The sequence below is a fragment of the Phyllostomus discolor genome, chromosome 10 (assembly GCF_004126475.2).
Source record: "Phyllostomus discolor isolate MPI-MPIP mPhyDis1 chromosome 10, mPhyDis1.pri.v3, whole genome shotgun sequence".
NCBI classification, from domain to species: Eukaryota; Metazoa; Chordata; class Mammalia; order Chiroptera; family Phyllostomidae; genus Phyllostomus; species Phyllostomus discolor.
In genome coordinates, this window is record NC_040912.2 from 48,210 (window position 1) to 72,826 (window position 24,617).

The 24,617-nt window shown below is 64.3% G+C and overlaps 3 protein-coding genes across 8 annotated transcripts; 1 reads left to right on the forward strand and 2 right to left on the reverse strand.

Annotated features, from left to right (window-relative positions):
- The first annotated feature begins 219 nt into the window (after positions 1–219).
- On the forward strand, positions 220–11,370 carry DBNL (drebrin like). 3 transcript variants are annotated; one of them, XM_028504184.2, is made up of 13 exons: positions 220–384; positions 4,587–4,642; positions 5,835–5,947; positions 6,394–6,468; positions 7,259–7,405; positions 8,110–8,187; positions 8,374–8,510; positions 8,593–8,641; positions 8,935–9,025; positions 9,499–9,594; positions 9,711–9,853; positions 10,098–10,194; positions 10,624–11,370. In XM_028504184.2, exons 1-13 carry the CDS (start codon positions 302–304, stop codon positions 10,761–10,763), a joined length of 1,305 nt encoding a protein of 434 aa, XP_028359985.1. In that variant the 5' UTR covers positions 220–301; the 3' UTR covers positions 10,764–11,370. The 3 variants fall into 3 exon arrangements, with proteins under 3 accessions (XP_028359985.1, XP_035866232.1, XP_028359986.1); XM_036010339.1 differs by having other exon boundaries at positions 10,104–10,194; XM_028504185.2 differs by having other exon boundaries at positions 8,596–8,641.
- A 314-nt stretch (positions 11,371–11,684) lies between these two features.
- On the reverse strand, positions 11,685–14,470 carry PGAM2 (phosphoglycerate mutase 2). The gene is made up of 3 exons (XM_028504194.2): positions 13,660–14,470; positions 13,389–13,569; positions 11,685–11,890 (listed from the first exon to the last, which is right to left on the reverse strand). The coding sequence occupies exons 1-3, from the start codon at positions 14,071–14,073 to the stop codon at positions 11,724–11,726; spliced, it is 762 nt and encodes a 253-aa protein (XP_028359995.1). The 5' UTR covers positions 14,074–14,470; the 3' UTR covers positions 11,685–11,723.
- A 992-nt stretch (positions 14,471–15,462) lies between these two features.
- Positions 15,463–24,113, reverse strand: POLM (DNA polymerase mu). Of its 4 annotated transcripts, none has more exons than XM_028504197.2 (11): positions 23,855–24,113; positions 23,480–23,660; positions 22,717–22,815; positions 22,384–22,554; positions 19,518–19,589; positions 18,153–18,273; positions 16,950–17,082; positions 16,739–16,841; positions 16,437–16,652; positions 16,282–16,365; positions 15,463–16,130 (listed from the first exon to the last, which is right to left on the reverse strand). In XM_028504197.2, exons 1-11 carry the CDS (start codon positions 24,022–24,024, stop codon positions 16,044–16,046), a joined length of 1,437 nt encoding a protein of 478 aa, XP_028359998.1. In that variant the 5' UTR covers positions 24,025–24,113; the 3' UTR covers positions 15,463–16,043. The 4 variants fall into 4 exon arrangements, with proteins under 4 accessions (XP_028359998.1, XP_035866229.1, XP_035866231.1 ...); XM_036010336.1 differs by having other exon boundaries at positions 18,153–18,276; XM_036010338.1 differs by lacking the exon at positions 22,384–22,554.
- Between the last annotated feature and the right edge of the window lie 504 nt (positions 24,114–24,617).

The following is a 24,617-nucleotide window of genomic DNA, read 5'->3' on the forward strand; positions in this document are numbered from 1 at the left end:
GAGACTGTCGGGACCCAGATTCCGCAGCCGCAGCGGTAACCGTGACCGCAGTCGGAAGAGGACGCGCACGCTCTCAGAGCAGCCGCCGCCGAGAGGGGCCCAGCCAGGTCCGTCCGCGGGGTCCCTCGGCCGGGTCCCCTAGGAGCGCCTCCACTCTCGCTGCGCCCCACCCTCCCACCCAAGACCCAGGAGTCGCGGCCCCGCCCACCCGCTTCCGCTTCCGGCCGGCGGGGGCGGGGCGGGCCCGGAAGCGGTGGCAGCGGCAGCGGCAGCGGCAGCGGCTAGGGGACCAGGCTGGGCCATGGCTGCGAACCTGAGCCGGAACGGACCGGCGCTGCAGGAGGCGTACCAGCGCGTGGTCACCGAGAAGTCCCCGACCGACTGGTGGGCACCGAGGCGGGCTGGGGCCGGGCTGGGCCGGGCGGGGGAGCCAAGGGGCGCGACCCGCGCGGCCACGGGCAGACCGGGACTCACCTGCGTGCCCCACACCTGCGCCGCGCCGCGGGAGGTGCCCTCCGGACCCTGACACCGCTTTCCCCCCCGCGCGTGACGCCCCCAGGGCCGCTCCATCCCTCGATCTGCGCCTCTGTGGTGGGCTCTGTGCCTGGCTTCCCTTGGTGGCTTCGCCAGGTTCTGCTTTCCTGCCCGGGACCTTGCAGTCTCCCCGAGAAAGCGGAAGCCACGCCCGGCTTGTTGCGCCCCGGGACGGGCCTCTGAGAGCGGCCTGCGGGCCGGCTGGCTGCGGGAACCCCCCCGCCCCCGGAGGCGTCAGACCAGGACGTTCTCTGTGCCTGTGGTTTTCAGAACCTCCCTCCATCCAAGGGAGCCCCTTCCTGTGCGGGAGCCTCGGGGAGATGAGTGTCTCACGGCGCGGGCTACCGTCGCTGTCCGCCTCCTCGTGCGTCCTCTGCTAGGTGGCGGTGGTTAGGGCCCCTCAGGAGGATGATGGGGCTTTACAGACCTGGAGTCCTGGTCCGAGGGCTCTGGCATGACCCAAGCAGCCCCACTCAGGGTCAGCTCGCTGTTCTGCAGCTGGTGGTGGCTCTGGGTGGGAACGCTCTGTCACTGTTCAGTTGGCTTGAGCCATTTTCATTGACTGGTTTCGAGCACTCCCGGTTGTAAGAAATGCTGAACAGGGAAGGCTTAGATGACCGGCTTAGGGGAGCAGGGCCGAGGGTGTGGCTGTGCCCCTGGGACTGGCCCCCACCTGTCAGGTGCTGCTGCTTTCTCGCCTCTGCTTTCCCTGGTGCCCAGCACAGTGGCTTTTGTCCCAGGTACCGTTGTGACACCGAGGGAGTCGGGGCCTTTCACTTCCTTCAGCCCAGGCCTTGTGGGCAAGAGCTTGGTCCCTGGTCTGCACACTCCTGTCCTGGGCCTCTGCCAAGTGGGCCCCGAGTTGCACTGGGCCGTGCTATGCAGGACAGTCAGGCAGTGTGGCCTTTGTCTGGAAAGCATTACTTCTGGCGGGGAACGGTGTCCGGTAACCGGCAGAGTCCCTCCCCTTCTCTTCTCTGCGATCGGTCCTCAGGAAGTTCTCCTGCACGCCTGGCACTGTCACTTCTCTCGGGGCGTCCACATGTGCGCCCCCGCTGACCTCTGCTGTCCTCTGGAAGCCCCCACTGACCTCTGCTGGTGCTCCAGACTTCACCAGCGGCACCTCTACACACGGCGCCCCATTTCCACGCCCACGCCAGACCAGAGCCTGGAGACATCGCCCCTCTGTAGTCCCTCCCCATTCGGGTTGACTGAACCTGGGAGGTGCCTGGGCGTCCTGCAGGGCCTTCGCTCCAGGCCTCTCTCTCTGTCCTCAGCCCTCTCGGGACTGTCCCTGGTCGGGGAGATGTCGTTCGGGCCTCCCATGTTTCAGCCTGGCCATGGGCTGCTTCCAGGAGCTGCCTGCTGCCACCCCGTCGTCTCTCTGCCCTCAGGAGGGCAGCAAGCCTCCTCTTTACTCCCACCTGGTCGGCACACCCACCTCCCCAGCCTCAGCAGCATGAGCCCCCGGCCTCTGCCCTCTGTCAATAGATATCATGTGGCAGGTCCCCACTCACTATGGCCACTTCCCTGCCCGTAACGCTGCAGTGACTTCCCATCGCTCTTTCCGTAAAGGCCAGGCTCCTCGTCTGGCGGGCAGGCCCTGACAGCTGCTCTCACCTCCACGCTTGTGCCTCATCCCCGCCCCCCTTTGCCGCACTGCCGCCCTTTTTCTGTTCCTCAAACCTGCCGGCTGGTTCCCCCTCAGAGCCTTTGCTCTGGCTGCTTCCTCTGCTGGAGCGCGCCTCCTCCTCATCCCAGAGGCCCCTCCGCAGCTCGGGTCTCGGCCCTGAGGTGGCCCTCTTGCAGGGCCTCGCTCCCTGGCTGCAGTCGCGTTCCCCAGACCCAGGCGGACACCCTGCTGGTTTTGTGTCACCTTTCTCTCTTTTCCAGAAGGGGCGGGGGCGGGCCCTATCTCTTTCTCTGGTGCAGGGCTGTGGTGCGTAGTAGGTGTTCAGGTGAAGAACGGACGGAGGGGGACAGGAAAGGTGGTATCAGAGCAAGAAGAAGTGGTCTCCGATGTGGTGGGTGCAGCGTGGGCAATCTTGGGTGGGGTCCTGAAGCGAGGTGTGGGGGGCCACATCAGCTCTGTGCCTGGGGTCTTCTTCTTGGCTCCCCCTGGTCCTTCTTCCCTAGAGCACGGCCCGGGCCCAGCTGCCACAGCCCTGGCGCCCGGGCCAGCGTGTCTGTGCTGTCTGTGTCCCGTTGGCGGGGCGTGCTCGGCACTGCGTCCCACCCCCACGAGCAGCAGGTCCTTCCCACGTGCATTTGGAAGGAAGGACTGGCATCCATGGTGCCGGTGCCCCACGTGGGTCGCGCCCAGGCCAGGGCGCCATTTTTCTCACGTCGATGTGCAAGAGGGCTGGGGCTGGTGGGTTGTGGTAAGGAGCCCCTGGGGGGGGGGGGACACCCTCCAGTGGCCCGGGAGAAGGGGAAGAGGTCAGAAGGTGTGTGGCTGGTACGTATGGAGCTTGGCGCTCAGGAGCTGCTGGATCCCTTCTCTTTTTCTTTTTCTTTTTCTTTTTTCCCTTAGAGGAAGAGAGAAACATTAATTTGTTGTCCCACTTATTTATGTATTCATTGGTTGATTTTTTTCTTTTTCTTTTTTTTTTGTCCTCACCCAAGCACATGCTTGTTGATTTGAGAGGCGGGGGGAGGAATGGAGGGAGGGAGAAAGGAGAGAGAGAGAGAGAGAGGGAGGGAGGGGGAGACATGGACTGGGGACCAAACCCGCAACTATGGCGAACGGGGATGACACTCCAACCAACTGAGCTACCCGGCAGCCAGGCTGCCGGGTCCCTTCCTGGAGAGCTGGGCTGAGCAGCCCCCCTGTCCCTGCTGCCTGCCCAGTGTCCCTCTCTTCTGTGGCTGCCGGAGGAAGGGACTCTTTCCTGCAGCGGGAGGGCAGGCAGGACTCCGACCAGCGTAGGGAGACACTGGTCGGACCAGGTTTCCCTTTGACTTGCTGTCCGGGGGTCAGCCAGCACTGCCTGGGGCTGCGGTTGGTGCTGATGGCTGCACTGCTGGGAAGCCACCTCTTCCAGAATGCTCTCCCAAAGGTCCACTGCCTCCCAGGTCTTCCGTTTCCATTTCTCACCTTCCATATTGCTTCTTTTCTCCTGGGAAGCTTATTCTTTCCTGACAGCCTGTCCTCCCTGTCAGCCGGGTCCCTTGGGCCAGGGTCAGATCTCGTTTCTTCCAGCTTTCTGGGGCACAGGCCACTCTGCCCAGTGGTGTCAGCAAGGCCACCAGGAAGCCGAGCGGAAGCTGATTAGGTTCCTGTCAGACTGTTTACCCTGGGGCCCGGGCTGGCCGGCTCAGCAGCCTGTGCTCCAGAGTAACCCTTGTTCCTGTCCAGGGCCCTTCCCCAGCTATGTCCACATTCAATGAAATCTGCCCTAGTTCCTAAACGCCTCTGGGACACCAGTTTTCAACCCCAAATCTGTTCCACAAGCGTCACGAATAATCAGTCTTGCAGGAAGAGAGGTGAGGCTCCGGTTGGTCCAGATCTTGGCCCACCGGGAGCCCGCCCGCCCGTGAGGATCCAACGTCATGCCGGGTGGTCTCTGGGGCCGCGCAGCCTGGGGAGGTCCGTGTGTGCCGGGACAGCCCCTGCCCAGACAGACCTGCCGTGCCCACACTGCAGGCTCCGGTTCCGGTTCCTCCTCTTTGCTTCTCCTTGGGGTGTTTCGGGTTCGGGGATCTGCGGGTGTCTTTGTCTTGTCGAATCTACACGCCTGGTGGCCAGGCGAGTGTCTCAGACGTGAATGTGTAAAACGTTGCCATAAAACTTCACAGCTTAGTGTTCCCCAAAGTAGATGTGTGTGTCCTCCCCCACCCCCCCATGCCCCATCTTAGGTTTGTCACTCACAGGCCCTGTGGTTGGTCAGGCCAGCGCCATTTTGGCATCAGAGCTAGGAAGGCCGGGCTCCGGCAGGCCCCGTGGGTCGCAGGGGCCCGGGTCGGCCCGCAGCGTGACTGCCCCGCTGAGCTCCGGGGCGAGGGCGGACGGGGCCTCAGCACTGGCTTCAGGGCCCGCCTGTCTGTTGCAGGGCCCTCTTCACCTATGAAGGCAACAGCAACGACATCCGTGTGGCTGGCACTGGGGGTGAGTACAGCCGAGCGAGGGCCCGAGGGGGGTCTGGGGGGGGGCGTGATCGTCAGGGCTCCAGCTCAGGCGGCAGTTCAGCTGTCACAGCGGGAGGGGGGGGCTCCGGTCAGTGTCGGCGACGAGGCTGGCTTGGGACATGGACCAGGCAGAGTGGGAGGTTTCGGGGGTTTCCGAGTGAAAGTCCCCTTGGTGTGCTCAGCCTGAGGCGCAGGGCAGGGCTGACCGGGCGGGCTGAGAGGAGCACAAGGCGCCCCCCACTCACCGGCCTGGGCGGGCGGAGGAGGCGGGGCAGGCGCAGCCTCCTGCCCCGGCACCCACTGTGGGCCCGGTGCACGCAGCTGTGCACGGCCCCCTCGCACGGAGTGACCTGGAGACACTGCTTGAGTACCGGGCGGCAGGAGGTCTCCACAGGGAGCTCGGGCCAGCCGCCCAAGGTCCCGATAATGGTGGGGTACAAGCTGTGGCACCCCGACTGCCTGTGCCCAAGGCCAGCTCACCTGGCCTGAGCCAGGCATAGCCCAGTCACCCAGTGACTGCTGGCCACCCACACGGTCCTGCTGACGTGTTGGTGGAGAGCCTGCCACCCTGGAGCGCCTCCCCCGATGGCGCTCCTTCCAGAAGGACTGCCACCGCCCTGGTCTCGAGTGCGCCGCAGCGCCCCGGGCACTCTGCAGCAGCTGCAGAGTTCAGCATCCGAGGTCCCCGCAGTCGGGACGGCTCGAAAGGCTGACGAGGGCAGCAGGCCCCCGCGCAGGCAGGGTCAGGAGACAGTGGCCTGGCAGCCCCCCCGAGCCCCCCACCCTCCCTCGGAGAGTCTGGCAGCGGAGCCCAACGGCGCTCCCTCCAGTGGCCCCACAGTCTGAGCAGGCGGGTGGGCAGGGGCCCTTGGGGGGGCCCGGGGCTCGGAAGCCTTGTTGCAGAGGGGCCTTCCTTTTCACGGCTGGGTGCCTGGTCTGTGGTGGAAGTGACGCTGCCGTTTCACGACAGTGGCGTGGAGACTGGTGTGAGCAAAAGCCGCCGGCGCAGCTCACCGTGGGCCCCACGTCCCACCCAGCTCCCCCGTCGGCGGGTGGGCTGGCCCAGGGCCTCCTTCTGGTGCAGGCGGCAGCTTGGGCACCCTGTCCTGGTGGACCAGGTGCCAGGTGGGCAGGGGTGCCTGGCGCCCCTGACGCTCCTGTGGCTGCTGCAGAGGGTGGCCTGGAGGAGATGGTGGAGGAGCTCAACAGCGGGAAGGTGATGTACGCATTCTGCAGGGTGAAGGACCCCAACTCCGGCCTGCCCAAGTTTGTCCTCGTCAACTGGGTATGTGCGCCTGCGGGCTCCGGGGGCTCCCCTCCTGGGAGGCTTGAGGACGGCTCGCAGCTGGTGGGTTAGCTCGCTGTGGCCTGAGGGTGCCTGGGGCCTTGGCCGCTCAGAATCCACCCTCAGAGCCCAGCATTACGCCCGCAGGGTGGAGCACCCGCGGTCACTGGACGCCCGTGTCCTCGTCCCCTTAGGGAGGCCGTCCTGAGGGGGCAGAGGGCTGGGGGAGAGGCCGGGAGGCTCTGCCAGTGCAGGATGGGGCAGGGCTTGGGACGAGGGGCTTCTCGGGTGCCCCTACCACCCCCCTGACTCGTAGGTGGGCCACCTGGTCCTGGGCTGTGCGGTGGCTGCTTTCTCCCTCTGGGGGCACAGGGAAGCTGCGAGTCCCCGGGGGGCAGGGCTGTGAGTGGCGGGCGGCGGGTCACGCAGGCTGTGCTGTGTTGCAGACGGGGGAGGGCGTGAACGACGCGAGGAAGGGCGTGTGTGCCAACCACGTCAGCACCGTGGCCGGCTTCCTGAAGGTGAGGCCTGCACCGTGGGGCCTCGCAGCTCCTCGGCCGGGTGCCCGGAGCGAGGGAGTGGGCCCGTGCTCCGTCTGGGCCCTGGGTGTGCCTGGTGCCGCTGCACTCTCCCGCCTGGGTGTGGCCCCGGGGTGGGGGCGGGGCGGAGGGCTGCCAGGGGCCCCGCTGCAGCTGCTCCTGGGCAGGGCCGGCCTCCCACACACCGTGCACACTCAGCAGGTCCTTGGGATTGGGGGGTGTCGCGCCCCGAGTAGTAGGTCCCGTCTGACACATTCCTTTCTGTCTGTGTCTGTGTGTCAGCCATAAAGGGAGCCTTGTGTGGTTTCCAGGGCATTTGTCATCACGTGTCAGGTGACTGCATTCTAGGTCACTGGCAGGGAGACTCAGAACTTGGATTTCCCGTTCTTCCAGCACTTCCTCAGATCTGCCTCAGTTTCTCCATTTAGGAGCTGAAGAGGGGGTCCCGGGCTGACTGGATGCCAAGGGACAGTGCATGCGGCCACTGGCCTGGCTCAGCAGACCAGGCTTCCGTAGAAAACACGCTTTCTCCCAGGCGTCTGTCGGGTTTAGTGGTCACTGATTAGAAAGAAACCCTCTGGCACCTGACCATCTGGTGTGGGGCCAGGCCACAGAATGCACCGAGGGCCCTGAGGGCCCCGTGCACAGGCTGGCACAGGCGGGTGCATTTGCCCGGTTCCCGGCGGGGTCTCCTGAGCCTCCGCAGACCGGTGCGCAGTCTGCCCTCTCCTGCGGCTGCAGCGCCTTCCCTGACGCGCGGCTCTCGCTGCAGGGGGCCCACGTGACCATCAACGCACGGGCCGAGGAGGACGTGGAGCCTGAGTGCATCATGCAGAAGGTGGCCAGGGCCTCGGGTGCCAACTACACCTTCCACAGAGAGAGCGGCCGCTTCCAGGACACGGGCCCCCAGGCTCCAGTGGTGAGTGCTGCTGGCCTGGAGGCCGGGGCCCTTCCCGGGGTCCAGACCGGCTGCCTCCTCCCCCTGCCTCAGCCCCTGCTTCCCCGTGGGCTGGCTCCCACCGCCTGGCTTCGAGCCCCAGGGCCGATCGAGGCGCAGATAGCGACTCACCACTGACGGGAGCCGGAGCCGCGTGTAGCTGGCACGGGGAGCAGCCCTTGACCCCGACCTCTGGTTTGACGGGCCGTCCTGGGGCCTGTGAAGCTGGCTGTGTGTGGTCAGGGGCTCCCTGCAGGGACAGCACATCCGCCCTCAAGGCCGTGGCACCAGCGAGTCCCCCATGACCCCGGGTGGTGGTGGACAGGGCAGCCCCCCCCCCCCCCCCCCCCCCCCCCCCCCCGGCACGGGCAGACACCCACAGGCCTGGTGCTGGGTGGGACGCCGAGTCTGCTGGCACAGAGCAGAGGTCCATGGGGATGTGGTGGGTGCCTCGTGGTGGTCTGCTGTGCAGCTGGTGGGCCAGCCTTGCAGGAATGGCCTCTGGCCAGAGGTCAGCCTCCCACCTTCCCGGGCTCCACCCACAGGGCCTGGTGCAACCAGAGACCCACCTGCTTGGCGGTGTCCGCTGTGCTGTCAGCTCATGGGGCTGAGGGGCCCCGCACCCAGCGGGCGCTCTGCTCACAGCTCCTGCCGACGGCCCAGCGCTGTGTCCCCTGTCCCCACAGGGCTCCGTGTACCAGAAGACCAACGCCATGTCCGAGATCAAGAGGGTCGGCAAAGACAGCTTCTGGGCCAAAGCGGAGGTGAGTGCTGCGGGCATCCTGGGTGTGGGGGGGGCGGCCGGTGCACACCAGGTGTGTGGTGCACGTCTTCCTCACGAGCTCCAGGAGCCGTGCTCTGGCTGGTGCACCCCGGGGGCGGGGGGGGAGGCCAGGAGCGTGGCTAGAGTCCCCGCTGCACTGGGTGGGGGCTGAGCGATTCCCCCGCAGGAGGAGGAGGAGGAGCGGAGGGCCGCGGAGAAGCGCCGGGCAGAGCAGGAGCGGCAGCGGCTGGAGCGGGAGCTGCGGGAGCGGGAGCTGCGGGAGGCTGCCCGCCGGGAGCAGCGCTACCAGGAGCAAGGCCAGAGGTGCGCCCGCAGGGAGGTGGGGCTGCCCTCGGGGGTCGGGGGTCAGCGGACAGAGGCTCAGCTCTGCCCTCTGCCTTCCCAGCAGGAAGTGTGAGCAGCAGGAAGTGGTTTCAAGGAGCAGAGAGGAGCAGGTGAGACTCGGGTGCTCTGACCCCGAGGGCGTGTGGCACGTGGCGTGGCGGCGCCCAGGCAAGCTGCCGTGGCCTGAGGGGGTGCCTGGGGTCCTGCAGCAGCTGGGACAGGTGGGGACCTGGGTCACACAGGGGTGTATCAGAGGTGGCCTTGGAGAGGGGCATGAAGGACACATTCCCAGTGTGGCCCTCAGCCCAGTCCTGGGAGGCCTGTGAGCCCCTACCACTGTGGGGCCAGGCAGGCTGTGGGCTCCAGGGTTCCCGCCCACGTGGGGTCTGTGTGTGATCCCCAGGAGCCTGGTCAGCAGTCAGCTCACCCGCGGGAGATTTTCAAGCAGAAGGAGAAAGCCTTGTCCACCACAGCTGCCTCCGGCCCCCAGCCAGGTGAGACGCTCTCTCTGCCCCACTGGGAATCAGGAGGTGGTGACAGGGACAAATGAGCCAGGGATTGTACTCCTGAGACCAGCTTTTGGCAGGTGACCCAGGCGTCCCCTTCCTGCCCCTGACCTTGTCCTGTAGAGACCTGGTGGGAAGGACTGGAGACCCCACAGCCCTGATCCCATGAGCCCCTGTCCAGCTCGCACTGGGCGGTCAGCTGGGTCCTGGGGCCACCGTCATTCCCCTCTCTGGCCCTGAAAGGGCACGGGACCAGTCCTGCAGGCCCGTGCCCTCCCACTGCTCGTGCCCCAGAGGGGCTGCTGAGAGCGAGAAGGGGCGTGTGTGCTGTCCCCGAGCCCTCCCTCTGTGCAGCCACTGTCCTGGCACGGGCCTGCCCTCCGAGCAGGGCGCAGAGAAGGCAGGGGCTGCCTGGTCTTCTGCCTCCCGCTGGGAGATGCCCCGTCCCTGTCGGTTTGCAGGCAAACTGAGGAGCCCCTTCCTGCAGAAGCAGCTCACCCAGCCAGAGAGCCCCCTTGGCAGGGAGCCAACTCACGCCGCCTCAAGGCCCAGGGCAGGCAAGGCTCTCGGCTGCTCCGTGGTTGCGGGGGGAGGCAGGGGGGGGGCGGGGGGGTGGTCCTCTCCCCTCCCCTCCCCTCCCCAGGGCCAGAGCCAACGGCGTCCTCCTGTGCAGGTCTCCGTGAGGAGCCGGCGCCCAGCGCCCCTGCCGGCCCGGCGCAGGCGGAAGAGGAGGCTGTGTACGAGGAGCCCCCAGAGCAGGAGACCCTCTACGAGGAGCCCCCAGAGCAGGAGACCCTCTACGAGGAACCCCCGATGGTGAGTGCCCCGCAGCAGGGCCGAGCTTGAGGGCCTGTGCCCCCACACGGCCTCCTGGGCCTCCCCTGTGAGGCCCACTCCCTCCGGGTTGTCTGGGGCTGCTTGTGCGACAAGACGTGTGGCGAGTGCCATCGTGTGGGGGGGACCCCAACCCCACGTGCCGTGCCCTCCCTGCCAACCTGACCGGAGCCCTGCCAGGGGCGGGGAACCAGGACCCGACTTCTTCTCCGTCCGTCCGTGCCAGGTGGAGCAGCCAGACGCCAGCTCCATGCACGTGGGCCACTACCCGGGGCCCAGCGGGAAGGGGCTCTGTGCCCGGGCCCTGTATGACTACCAAGCAGGTAACATGCCGCCGAGACCACAGGGCCTAGGACAGGAGCTGGTTCTCGGGTCCTGGGGGGCTGCCCCAGAGGGTGTCAGAAGACGGGAAGAAGAGGGGGGGTTGGGTGGGCACCCTGCGCAGCCGGGCCTCTCCGTGGGGCCCCGGGCAGGTCCTTGCTGCCCACAGCGTCAGCTGTTGCCAGCCTAGTTGTAGAGCCTGCAGGAGGGAGCACAGAGGCGGCTCTGGGTGGTGGCCGCAGGGTGCAGGTGGACGCAGGGAGGGAAGGACTGTCTCCAGCCTTTGGCTGGAACGCAAGCCCAGAGCCAGACCCTGTGGGAAGGTGTGCTGGGGGGAAGGCCACTGGGGCAGCTCGGGACAGGCTGGACTGGTGCTGGGGCCGCCGGGGCCCCGAGCCCCCAGTGCAGCGTCGGGCTCACCCTCCTCGCAGCGGACGAGACCGAGATCTCCTTTGACCCTGAGAACCTCATCACGGGCATCGAGGTGATTGACGAGGGCTGGTGGCGCGGCTACGGGCCCGACGGCCACTTCGGCATGTTTCCCGCCAACTACGTGGAGCTCATCGAGTGAAGGCCTGCCCCCCCCCACGCCCACGGCGCCTCGTGGCTGGAGGGGCAGCGTGATGGCTGCACACAGCGCTCTTCCAGGAACGGGCCTCAGAGGCAGTGACAACTTGGGCACCCCACACATGCTTCCCTCAGCCCCAGCCGGCAGGGCACCTGCCTTTCTCCTGCTCCTCGCAGCCACCGCCATCGGGCCTGGGGACTGCTGACTCAGCAGTCTATGAGCCGAGTCGGGGTCAGGCGTGGCGGCTCGGGCTGCAGGAGCCGGTCTTCCTAGGCCCTGCTCGGTGCTCCGGCTGCTCTGTCGCTCTACGTGGGCTGTGGGCTGTCGGCTGTGTGTGGCGGGACACGGACGACCGGCCCCTGTCTGGGTGTGGACGCACTCTGGCCTGCCATCTCCCCCAGGTCCCGGCCCACCACCGCGCTTGGCTCAGAACTGCCCCACACGGGCCCCAGCTCTGATACACCCTGTTGTAGCCTGACAGACCCGTGGGGAACAAACCCTTCCCGGTGTCTGGTGTGTGTGTGAGTGTGTGTGCGAGTGTGCAAGTACGCACCACCCCAGCCTGGCCAGCTGCAGTCGCCTGGGAGAGGCATAAAGATTCGGATGTGAGGGAAGTGAGCCTCCTGCACTTGGTTCTGTGGGGGGCCGAGGGCTCCGAGTGCTCCCTCCTGCAGGGGGGCAGCCGAGGACAACCCCCCGAAAGGCAGTGGGTTCCTGGCTGCTGTGCTTGCTCACTGTGGGGACAGCTCAGTCACTGGGACTCAACCCCAGGCACCTGATTCTAGAGCGAGGTCACCGAGTGGGTCTTGGGCTTTGGGGGTCACCATGGGGACTCGTCAGGAGCCGCCTGATAGCCAGGGATGCAGCCCCGGTGGCCTGGGAAGCCGGCCCCAATGCGCACTGGGCGTGCAGGCCACGCTGGACTCAGGTGGGGGAGGTGCCTTTATTGCCGTAGCCCACTCATCACTTGGCCTTGCCCTGGGCGGCCACGGCCGCCATGGCCTGGCGGACAGTCTCCTCGTCACCCAGGAACCGCATGGGCTTGGTGGGCTTCAGGGCCTGGTCCAGCTCGTAGACGATGGGGATCCCCGTGGGCAGGTTCAGCTCCATGATGGCCTGGTCGGACATCCCTGCACCGGAGAAACCACGGACCCTCAGCCCCTCCTGCTCCGGCTACCAGGCAGCGGCTGCTGTGGGTTCGGCAGGCTCTATGACCTTCCCAAGCCACGGCTGCCCGGCCAGACACGGCCCTCCCTCCCCAGCAGCCGGGCCGAGAAATGCGCCTGCAGAAGGTCAGGGCAGAGCCGAGGCCTTGGGTAACAGAAATAGCCACCGAAACCGAGGGCTGCTGTGATCTGGGGCGGTGTCGTGGGCCAGGGCCCAGCGTGACCTCTGGCCAGATGGAGGATGTCTGGGCTCAGACAGGGTGCTAGCCGTTTGGTTCCCAGGGGTGCTGAGCTGGGGCACCCTGAGCAGAGGAGCAAGGGTGCTCTTAAGAAGTGGGGTGGGTGAGGGGCAGCAGGGTGGACAGGGGGCTCTGCCAACTGGGAAGCACTGTGTTTTCTGAGGAAACTCGACCCACCAGCCTCCCGCAGTCCCCGGCCTGGAATAGCTCGCCCTTTGGTATTTTCATCGCCCCAAGCGAGGAGGCGAGTTCCCTGGGCAGTGGGAGCCCTCAGGCCTGTTCCCAGTGTGCTGAGGGGCACGTGGGCTGCAGGAACCCCAGGAAGGGGGATGGAATGTGGCCTGTCTACCTGCTGGGTCCAGCACCTGCTGTGAGGTGTCTGTATGGACCTGGCACCCTGGGGAGGACAGGTGGGCCGGCCAGGCCTGCGGGGGGGGCGGGGGGGCCTACCTGTCTGCTCTGGCCAGCTGCCCATCAACCTGCAGGGGCAGGAGCTGTGGGGCCTCTGCCTTCCCGCTCTCCCTGACCCCACAAGCTTGAAGGCCACTTAGATGCTGATGGACTCTCCTGCTGCCTGAAAGCCCTGAGGCCCACACCCTGCCCCTGCCCAGCTACAGGCCAGGGTCTAGGCCACCATCCACCCTGTGTCCTTTGGAGCGGTCTTCCCTCTGCCTGGAGGGGTGGGACTGGGGGCAGGCCCCTGCCCTGGCCCCCCTTCCGGCAGCCAGGGGAACCAGGAGTTGCCTCAGAGGGTGGTCCCGAAAGTGAAGTGACTTGACCAGGGACACAGAGCAACGCAGGACTGGGAGTCAGCCAGCCTGGCCCTTTCCCGGCTGGGTGGACTTGGCCAGGCACCACTCCCCACGTCCCCACCCCCTGCCCAGGGCCCCCCTCCAGGGAGCTGGGCCGGCCCGTCCTATGCCTCGGGCCCTGTGCGGGGCCTGGCCCAGGGTCAGAGGTGGCAGGTGTTTTCACCCGTCTTCAGAAGGAGACTCCAGAGTGTCCCAGGACACGCGTGGAAATGAAACCCGAATTCTGCAAAGCCATGTCTCAAACGGTTTCCCAGCCCTCCCAGTTCAGTCGTTTGAAAATCCACCCAGCAGTGGCGTCGGCCGTGCCGCCTCAGCCAGGCGGTGGGTGCTGGCAGAGACGAGGAGCAGACGGGCCCCGCACTCTCGTCGCCCCGCCCTCCTGCACCCACAGCCCCCCTGGGGCGACCTCACCTTCCAGGTGCTTGACGATGCCCCGCAGGCTGTTCCCGTGGGCTGCGATGAGCACTCTCTTGCCGGCCTTGATCTGGGGGGCGATCTCCTCGTTCCAGAAGGGCAGGGCCCGGGCGATGGTGTCCTTGAGGCTCTCGCAGGTGGGCAGCTCCCCGGGCTTCAGGCCGGCGTACCGCCGCTCCTGGGGGCACCCGCAGGTCACACCCCGACAGGCCCCTGCCCCCCTCCGGCCCCTGCCCCCAGGCCTTCCCCGGCCCCCCGCGCTGCCCACCTTGCTGATGGCGTTGTAGTAGGGGTGCTTCTCGTCCATGGGGGGTGGCGGGATGTCGAAAGAGCGCCGCCAGATCTTCACCTGCTCCTCCCCGTGCTTGGCCGCCGTCTCCGCCTTGTTGAGGCCCGTCAGGCCCCCGTAGTGCCGCTCGTTGAGGCGCCAGGTGCGCACCACGGGCAGCCACATCTGGTCCGTGCCGTCCAGGACGGTCCAGAGGGTGCGGATGGCCCGCTTAAGCACTGACGTGTAGCAGATGTCGAACTCCATCTTGGCTTCCTTGATGGCCTGCGCCCCCCTCCGGGCCTCCTGGGCCCCCTTCTCACTGAGCTCCGCGTCGAACCAGCCGCAGAAGCGGTTCTCCTGGTTCCAGGTGCTCTCGCCGTGCCGGACCATCACGAGGCGGTGAGTGGGCATGGCTGCGGTGGCGGGGACGGTGGCAGGCTCTGGACGAGGGCAGCTGCCTGCCCCTGTGCCACCAGCTTATAACAGTCCGCCCCAGCCCCCACCCTGGCCAACTGCCAGTCAACATTCCAGGCCCAGGCCCGACGGGCAGCGGCAGGTGGCCAGTAGCAAAGCCTTCCGGGGAGGATGGGCTGAGAGCTGGACTTAAAATAGTCTCAGAGCCACCAGAGCCCAGGCTGTGGTGTTGCCAGGTAAGGCTGGGCAGGAAGGGCAGACACCCTGGTCTCGCTGAGCCCGAGAGGTGGATGTTAGCAGAGACAAAGGGCTCTCCAGGGAAAGGCTCCCCAAGGGTGGGACTCCAGCCCCATCAACCCCTCCTCCCAGGGGGCCTGGCATGCTGATGCTGGCATTCTCATCACTCGGCTCAGCCGGGGACAAGCCTGTGTGTCCGCAAGGAGACGCCTGGGGTCCAGGGACATGTGTGCACATGTGTGTCTGAGCACCTGTACCTGTGCCTGTGTGTGTGCACATGCCTGTGTGTGGATGGGCATGTGTGTGTGTGTTACATGCGTGACTCTCCCTGTGGCTCTGCTCTGCTCACCCAAGAGTGGGGGCTACATATGGGGCAGGGGCTCCCTCAGGAGTCTGGCCCCTCCCCTGGCCCTGTGTGGTGGCCCTGTGCCCAGCTCCACCCACAGGAGGAGCCCTGCGGGGGCCAGTGGCCAGCAGCTGGGCTCTGAGGGGTTGCAACAGCATCTCCCTGGTCACTCGGGACAGGGGAGCGGCTGGGGGCTGCAGCCCTGAGGAGAGATGTGGCCATGCAGGAGGGCAGCAAGCGGCAGTGTGAGCAAGGGGCTGAGGCCAAGCTGGGCAGAGTGTTGTCAGGACAACCAGGGAGCTGGAAGCCTGGCTTCCAGGGCCAGAGGGGAGCAGGGGTCCCCTCCCCGTCTTGGGTGCCTTTGTCGAGGCCTCTTTATCATCTGCCCCGCTCCCCCACCCTAACTGCCTTCACCCAAGCCAGGCTCGCCCCTTCCAGCTGAAACTGTCTTTAGAGGGAAAAAGAAATCCAAGATTTGTGCCCCTGAGGGGCCTCCAGCATCAGAAGGGCCGGCAGCCAGGTGCGTGCCCACCTTAGCACACAGGCAGACCGAGGCTGGGGCCAGGCCCGAGGCTTCTGCGTTCAGTTTTGGGGCACACGGGCCACTGGGGCAGGAGTTGTGAGGACACCAAGTCACAGACGTGCCCTCCTCCCATCCCACTGCCCCAGTGACCACACCCTACCCTACGAGGAGGCCAGCAAGGGGTTGGCTGCTACCTCGAGACTGGGGCCTGAGCACGAATGTGCCTCCTCCTGCTCGCTGCCCACCCGGACACAGCCCCGTGTGCAGGATCACACAGAGCCCACCGAGACATGATTCTATTTAATACAACGTACGCCAAGCTTCCACAATACGAAAATCAACTGTATACCTACACACCACCAATGAACAATCAGAAGATAAAATTAACAAAATTCTACTTTAATAACATCAAAAGAATAACGTAATTAGGAATAAATTTAACAGAGATGCAAAACTTACATTCTGAAAACGGTAAAACATCAGCAAAACTAAAGGAGATCCAAATGGCCAAATGGGTGGAAAGGCACCCGGGTCACGGACCCCCCGAGGGGCAGTGCCCCTCGACTGCTCTGCAGACTCAGCGCAGCCTGCACCCACGTCCCAGATGACGCCCCTGCTCACCGGCGGGTGCGGGGCAGACCAGCCAGCCCCACCCAGCAGGGCTTTCAGGGGACAGCCTGGTGCTCCGCGGGCTCACCCCACTGTGTCCCGGCGGGCTGTGTGTGAGGGAGGGGGGCGCACACGGCGGAGGGGGGGGCTCCACCTGGGAGGGTGAGGGCTGGGGCAGTGTCCTGGGCCTGCAGATGGCCAGTGGCCCCGGGCATCTGTGGGCCTGGCTGGCCAAGGGGCCGGCCGAGGGGCTCAGGCGTTTCTCTGCTCTGGGGGAAGGTACGCAAGGCCCAGGTGCCTGAAGACGTCTTCCTCTGCAGCCGCACGGAGAAGCGCCTTCTGCAACGGGAGGGTGGGCCTCGGTGTCTGGGGGCCCTCAGCCACGGCGGCTTCCCGGAGAAAGGCGCGGAAAGCCCTCCCCCGGTGGGGTGCCCCTCAGGGCCCTGTCTGTGGGCCCCAGGCTCCCTCACCTCCTGCCCTGGCAACACACCTGCTCGGGGTCAAACAGCCCGTGGCTGTTCAGCCACAGCCCCCTCTCCTTCCGGCTGAATTGGCGAAGCTCCCGCTCAAAATGCTGGGGAAAGCAGCAGGGCATCAGCAGGGCTGCGGCCTGGGCCCGGGCGGCCCCAGCAGCTCGCCGCCTACCTTGGAGCCGGTCCAGCCCAGCAGGGCAAAGGGGAACTGGCTGATGGGAGCCACCACCAGGTCCACGCGCACGGCCTTCCAGGTAGCCCCTGGGGGTCTCGGCAGGCGGAAAATGCAGAAACTCCGCTCAAAGGTGTCCATGGTGTGACTCCTCCGGGTCAGGTGGGTGGGGTCTCTGCTGCGGCTGAGCTGGTGCTGCTGGTACAGGACAAGGCCCTGCGGAGGGGGGTGGGCACGATGGGCACTGTCCAAGCCCTGGGAGGGCGGGACCCAGCAGCACCCTCAGGCGGGGCAGCCCTCACCTGTTGCTGCAGGGAGCACATCACTCTGGGCAGCAGCCCCGCCTCCTGGCCCTCCTGGGGGTGGGTGATGAGCAAGTCCACGTCGTGGCCCTGCAACTTCCCCCTGAGGGGCAGGTCTGACTTCCGGGCCGGCCCAGGCCCCTCAGAGCAGGGAGGCCCACCGCAGCAGCCCACCTGGGAGGCGAGCCAGAGCTCGCCTCAGGCCCCTTACCTCCGGAAGCCACCAGCCAGCGTGACGGTGGCCCCAGGAAGGGCCTGCACCACGACTGTCTCCACCACCTGCTGCAGGGCCTCCGCGTCAGGCCGCTGGACCGGCATGCTCAGGTCCTGGTGGTGCCGGAGTCCTGCAGGCAGCACGAACCTCCTGACCAGCCCACCCGCCCTGACTTTCTCTCCACGACCCCCTCCCCGCTCTTAAATGTCGGTCCTTGGTCCAGCGATAACTGTGGGCTTCTGTGCGGCTGAGAGAGGCAACAGAGGTCCCTGTGCCCTGCAGCCAGCTGCCCCCACGGAAGTCCTGAGACTGCCGAGCCAGAGCCTGCCAACGCCCCGTCCTCCCAGCGGTGCAGTGGGGCCGGGAGCAGATGGGGGACACAAGGAAGCCGGCTCCCCCGGTGGGGGAGAGCACCACTTCGGCCTGCGTCTTCGGCCCCCTCCGTCAGCGATCGCTGCCCCTCCACCCACAGCGGGAGGGCTTCGAGTGCGGGGTGGCAACTGCTGGCTGTTCCAGCTGTGCCGGGTCATGGGACCAGCTGGTGTCAGCCCGAGACGCTCCGCTGGACATGGCTCTGTGGGGCTCACTTCCTGCCGACCAACCAGGCGAGTCTCCTGGGCTCGGGGGAGGCTGCCCCTCCTCCAGCCCCGGAGAGGATATTGGAAGAGGTGGGGGGCTGGGCCATGGGGCTCATCCAGCAGGGCTCCCACCCACCCCAGTGTGAACTCTGCTGAACTCTGCTGAACTCTGCTTAACGCCTGCGCCCTGCTGGCTCCCAGAGGCGCGGGCAGCCTCCCGCCCCTCACAGAGAACCTCAGGGAGGGGGGACTCAAGCCCAGGCCTGACTGACTCTCAAGGTCCTGTCCCTCCTACTGCACGGGTCCCCGCACCATCGGCCAGCGGCCAGAACACTGAGCACGTGCTGTTCAGGAGCAAGAGGCCCAGGCCTGGTCCAGTCCGAGTCTACCGGGAGGTCCTGATGGCACAGTAGTGGCTGTGACCACCACCGTCCACTGAGACAGGGCTGCCATGGACCCTGACTGCAGCTGGTGGGGACCCCGGGAAGCGCCCCCCAGATGCTGCCTCCCACCGGGTCACTCTGCCCCGACGCCCCCCGAGGCAGCCTCAGCACTGGGTGTGGGAAACGCACAGACCCGAGTGCTCTTGGGGGGCCCGAGGCGCGGCCTCCCTGAGGGTCACCTGCTTGCTGCTGCCCCGTCAGTCTCGGCACCCGGCCTCGGACATCGTCCAGTGTCCGCAGCCCTTCCCGGTACCATCGGTCAGCAGTCCGCACTCCAACCCCGAAGATCTGGGTGAACAGCTGCTGGGAGGGTGGGCACAGCCTGGTCAGGCCCCGGCCCCCCAGGAGAGGTCCCCCCAGCACGTGTGCAGCTGTCACCTCCAGCAGCGACCTGACCGCATGTCCTGTCCTTCACAGATGCAAACACAATGGGCTGGAGGGGACGCAGGCCTGGGCGACCCCCACACAGCTCACCTCACTGCCCAGCCATCGGTCAGTGCACAGATACCGGGGGAGGGGGGCGGGCGGTGGCCCTCCTGGAGCCGACCTCTCCCAGGGTGACTGCCTGTCTCCCACAAGTCCCCCTGGCGGAGGCAGTAAAGTGTGGCAGGAGCACCTTTGGGGGCCAGGCCGGGCTGGTGGGGGCAGTGGCAGCAGAGGAGGTGCCCGAGCCCGGCTTTCTGCAGACCAGACCCACTGCAGCCCACCCCCCAGGCTGCGCAGAACCCCCCTTCATCCCCGTATGCCCTTAGCCAACAGCATGGGCTGGGTCACCATCACCAACAGAGTCCTCCCAGAAAAAGTGCAGAGAACAGGCCAGTCGCATTGTTGTGAAAGTTAGTCATTGCGAGCGTACTTCCCTGCAGGCTTGGATGCCTCCCGGGACACAGGGTGCCCAGGAGAGGGCGGCAGAGGGCTCCGCCCTCTGTCCATGCTTCCCCACACTCGCCAGCTCCTTGGTTGCCCCCACACCCCATTCGCCGCCTACCTGGGCCCCACCATCCTTCACACACGCCCCCCCGACCCCCTATCCTCACAGCATTGGGCAAACCCCCAGGGAAGCCCCACGGCCCCGCAGGTCACCCATCTGACGACCTCCAGCACAAAAGTGGGCGTCACAGCCGCAGGACGGGGCACTGGGGCACCAGCAGCTCCGCATCAGACCCGAGGGGAGGGGGCAGAGGAGGGGCGTGCCGTGGATGTGGATGTGACGACCCAGCGACATCAGAGCACGAGGTCAAGGTCGGGGCCGGGACAGTGCGCCGCGAGCAGCCCGCACACTCAGTCGTCCCTGCAGCACGTCTGCCAGGCGCCTGCTCGAGGCGGCAGGACAGCTGACGCTGCAGGCCATTCCATCAACAGCCCAGCAAGGACAGTAAAGCCAGTGATCTAGAACATTCCTGTGCTCGAAACAAGTTTCTCCTCGTGGTCTGCTTGGCTGCCTCGTACACATCAGACTTCCTGAGACCACCTGACCCCCCAGCAGGTCCTTCTGGGGGGCAACTCGGGGCTGTGAGCCCCGCTGGGGTCCACCCTGTGCATACCTTCATGCTCTGGTACCTCTCTGAGCGCCGGACTCTCTCCACCTCCTCACACACTCCGTGCTCCAGCAGCTCCTGTGGCCGAGATGAAGCAAAGCCCAGCCTGACTGCAGAGCAGAGATGGGGCGGAGGACCTGCCGACCCCACCCTCAGCAGGGGGCTCTGTGCCGTCAGAAGTGAGGGACTTGGAAATGGAGATTGTGCCCCAAAGCTTCTGGCCTCGTCTCGCAGGTAGGTCCCAGTATATGTAAACAATTCCTTTTCAAAACACAGGTGATGGACTTCCGGCCAAGATGAAGGCATAGGTAGACACACTGTGCCTCCTCGCACAACCGAAAGGACAGCAATTCAGAAACAACAACCAACCAGACACTGAACTAGAGGACAGGCTGACAGTGACCAGAGGGGAGAGGGGAGGGAATTTCAGGGGAAAGGGGGAAGGGTTTACAGGAACAAGTACAAAGGACACATGGACAAAAACTAGGGGCGCGTGGAAACGGGAGGGAGATGGGGAGGGCTGGGGGAGTAGGCACGGATGGGAGTAAAAGACAGAAAACTGTACTTGAACAACAATTAAAACAAAATTAAATTAAATTTAAAAAAGAACACAACCAGAACTGACAGAAACTGTATAGAAGTCTGACAACCAAGGAGTTAAAGAAGAAACACCCATCCAGACCGGTGGGAGGGGCGCAGATGGGCAGCGGGGCAGAGAGGACTCGCAGCAAAGTGGCTGTGGAGGACCAGGGCGGGCAAGGCGGCTGCTGGTGGAGCCTGCAGTCCCACACTCACGTGCCGATAAACCGGGAGGAACACCTGGAAAGCAAGACAGACCGAGCACCCGGGGTCCCAGCAGGGAAATAAAGCCTCAAACTGCTGATTGAAAACACCTGTGGGGGCTGAGGCAGCGGGAGAAATTCCCAGCCTCCCAGGAGAGTTCGTTGGAGAGAACCACAGGGTCCTAGAACATACACAAGCCAACCCACCTGGGAATCAGCACCAGAAGGGCCCACTTTGCTTGTGGGAAATGGGGGAAGTGACAGAAATCCAGCAGAGAGAGGAGCAAGTGCCACTGTTCCCTCCAGGACCCCTCCCCCACGTATAGCGTCACAACACAGCATGGGTTGCCTCACCCTGGTGAACACCTAACACTCCGCCCCTTTTACATAGCAGGTGTCCTGAGACCAAAAACAAACACACACAAAGTATGGCCCAAATGAAAGAACAGATCAAAGCTCTGGAAAAAGTACAACTAAGCGACAAAGAGATAGCCAACCTATCAGATGCACTGGTAATCAGGATGTTCACGGGATTGGTTTAATTTGGTCGCAAATTAGATGAAAAAATGAAGGCAATGGTAAGTGAAATAAAGGAAAATGCACAAGGAACCAATAGTGGTGGGAAGGAAACTGGGATTCTAATAAATGGTGTGGGCCAGAAGGAAGAAAGAAACATTCAACCAGAAAAGAATGAAGAAACAAAAAGTCAGAAAAATGAGGAGAGGCTAAGGAACCCCTGGGACAACTTTAAACGTTCCAACATCTGAATTATAGGGGTGCCAGAAGGAGAAGAGGAAGAGCAACAAGTGGAAAACTTATTTGAACAAATAATGAAGAAGAACTTCCCCAATCTGGCAAAGGAAATAGACTTCTAGGAAGTTCAGGAACCTCAGAGAGTCCCAAAGAATTTGGACCCAAGGAGAAACACACCAAGGGACATCATCATTACATTACTCAAGATTAAAAATAAGGAGAGAATCTTAGAAGCAGCAAGAGGAAAGGAGAGAGTTACCTGCGAAGGAGTTCCCATAAGACTGTCAGCTGATTTCTCAAAACAGACCTTGCAGGCAAGAAGGGGCTGGAAAGGAGTATTCCAACTCATGAAAGACAAGGACCTACATCCAAGATTTCTCCATCCATCAAAGCTTTCATTTAGAATATAAGAGCAGACAAAGTACTTCTCAGATAAGATCAAGTTAAAGGAGCTCAACATCACCAAGCCCTTATTATATGAAATGTTAAAGGAATTTATCTAAGAAGGAGATAAAATATATGAACAGTAAAATGACAGCAAACTCAGTTATTAACAACCACACCTAAAACAAAAACAAACACAAAGGCAAACTCAGCAAACAACTAGAACAGAAACAGAACCACAGAAATGGAGATCACATGGAGGGTTATCAACAGGGGAGTGGGAGGGGGAGAGAGGGGAGAAAAGGTACAGAGAATAAGTAGCGTAAATGGTAGGTAGAAAACAGACAGGGGGAGGTTAAGAATAGTATAGGAAATGCAGAAGCCAAAGAAATCAATGTGTGACCCATGGATATGAATTAAAAGGGAGGAATGTGGGTGGGAGGGGTGTGAAGGATGGAGAGGAATAAAGGGGGGGAATGGGACAACTGTAATAGCATAATCAGTAAAATATATTAATAAAAATCAAAATTAGATTAAAACATAGGTGATGTATTCAATGCAACTTCCTTTAAACACATAACTGAGTTCAAAAGTCTTTTGTCATGATGTCCTGTCCCAGTGACGTGGACAAAACCCCATCTTTCCTCAAATATTCTGCACTTAAAACGCATGCCCAGCTTGGCTTCTCTGCCGCATCCCGGGCAGTCTGGGAGGACGCCGCAGGACCAGCTACCAGCCTGCAGCTGGAGTCCTCTCAGCCCCACTGGAGCAAGTGGTGCGACCCTAACTTACCTGTGGTGTCTGGGTGCAGGGAGGCTTGTTCCCACCTGGGATCCCGCGACCTCCTCCCCAGCCGGGCTGAATCACAGAGCCACCTGCAGTCACTGGGCCCCGGCTCCTGGACACCCACTCGGGTTCACAAGTCTGCCTTGATGCGTACGGGGAGCACCTACCTGGATGACCCTGCGGGAATGTTCTCCAAAGTTGGGCAGTCCCTGAAGCTGGCTCAGGGCTGTGACCTGGCAGGGCAGCGCCTTGAGCACGGAGGCCGCTCTGCAGAAGGCAAGGAGGCAGCCCTCCCTGCCCTCGAAGCCCGCTGCCTCTGCCAGCACCTCCAGAGCCTCCTGCAGGGAGGGGCCATTGGGAGTTGTGACAGCAGGGCTGGTGGGAGCCTCACCCATCCCTCCAGCTCCAACCCCTCTGCCCTAAAGCCGGGACACAACAGGGCAGGGCAGGGCAGGGCAGGGTGGGGAGTGCTCACAGGAGCAGGCGGGACCACAGCTCACCGAGAGGCTGGTGTTGTGGTGTGTGAGGGGTGTGGGGCGCTGGCAGGCATAGGGTGGCATCCTCACTGGGCTGGGCAGCCCCTTCCTGGGCACAGCCACCTAGGGACAGGCAATGAACAGACCACTTTGAGGTGCGGGGCTGGCAGCCCCCGAGCCTCGCCTCTCCTGGGCAGCCACCTGGGGCTCTCTGGCACACAGGACAGGAGGAGCCGACTCCGATGGGACAGCACTACCAGAGGCCTGGTCGAAGGCAGCGCTGCCCTACAGAGCAAGCTGATGATGACCCCTCAGGCCAGGGGGGCGGGAGTGACACCACCTGCCACCCTCATGGGGCACTTTTCCTGCAGAGACACATGCCGCATGCGCCCCACTGCCAGCCCCCTCAGACAGGGACACTGAGGCCACACGGCTCACAGGCCAGGCCAGGAGCCCTCGCCTGCCTCCCCTGCTTGGCTCATCCAGGATCCATGGGGGCAGGAAGAGGCCTCCCGCTGGCCCTCGGGTCGTCGCACTTAGGGGTCACAGTCATGTGCTTGGCGAACAAGACAAGCCTACCTAAAGATGCTAAGAACAAGTGGACCCAAGGACGTCTGCAGCAACAGTGAGAGCAGGAGGTGGATGGCCTGGCCTGGCCTGGCCGGCAGGGTGGAGGCCTCTCTGCCAGCCTCCTCTGGACCCTGCTGCCTGCCACCTGTCCCAGCGGAGCTGCCCCCTGCACCAGGCCTTCCTCTGTGGACCTATGCTCCTCTGCTGCCCAGCTCACCTCCAGGCAGTGCCGGCCCTCCACAGGGACCGGTTGCCCAGCTGCCATGCTCTCTGTGAACCAGCTGATGTCCAGCAGCGCTGGGCCGGCACAGCCTGGGGCAGGGGCCGCCCTGCTCTCCTGCCAGCAGATGGCCTCCTGGGCGGAAGTCTGCTCCATCACCACATGTGTCACTGCGGAGCTGGGCAGAGGGAAGGGAGGGTGAGGCCTGGAGCCCTTGCCCGGTGGGCCTGCCCTCCTCTTTGCCTCACTCCACTCCTGCGGGCCTTCGCTCTGCCTGGTGCACACCGTCCAGTCTTCACCTTCTCAGAGAGACCTGCCGGCCCCTTCTGGCGGCCCTCGTTGCCCGGCCGCGAGCTGCCGCACGAAACGCACCTGTAGGCGTCCAGCACGTGGAAGCCCTTGGACCGCGCCAGGCGGGTGAGGAAGGCCCGGCGGCTGCGGCCCATGCGCGGCTCCACCAGGTAGATGGTGACGCCGGGGAAGCGCACTTCGGAGAAGTTGCTGGGGTCCTCGACCCTTGCCCGCCGCCTTCTGGGGAGCATCGTGCCTAAGCCTCGGGCGGCGCCGGCAGAAGCCAGACGGAGGGTGGCAGGGCCGAAGGAAGGTGGAAGGAAGGCGGAAGGAAGGTGGAAAGAAGGTGGAAGGAAGGCGGAAAGAAGGCGCGCGGAAAGGGGAAAGGGAAGTAGCCCGGGGCTTCACGCCCGGAGGCAAGCCCCGCCCCATGCAAATAAGGGCTTTGCGGAGTCTCATGGGATTGGGTGTCTTGGTCGCTCAGCGCCAGAAGCCCCGCCTCTATGCAAATAGATCCAGAGGACGCGCCTTCTATTTAAATTACTCTCTGGGAAGGCGCGTGGGTTCCCGGACCCTCCCGCCTCCCCCACCCCGCCCCCCGCCCCGAAGGAGAGAACTGGCTGGGGGTCCTGGGAGGGCGGTCAGGGGCTGGTCCTCGGCACGGTCGCGGGGGGCGGGGCTAACGGTTTGACCAGGGCCGAACCGCTGACTGCAGAGACCTGGCGGCGGGGATCCCAGGACAGCCAGCGGGCAGACGCCAGAGCCTGGAACGTGCTGGTACCGCGCTGCTTCCAACCGGGAAGGTTTTCAGTTGATCGGCCTTGGAACAGCTGGCCCGCCATCT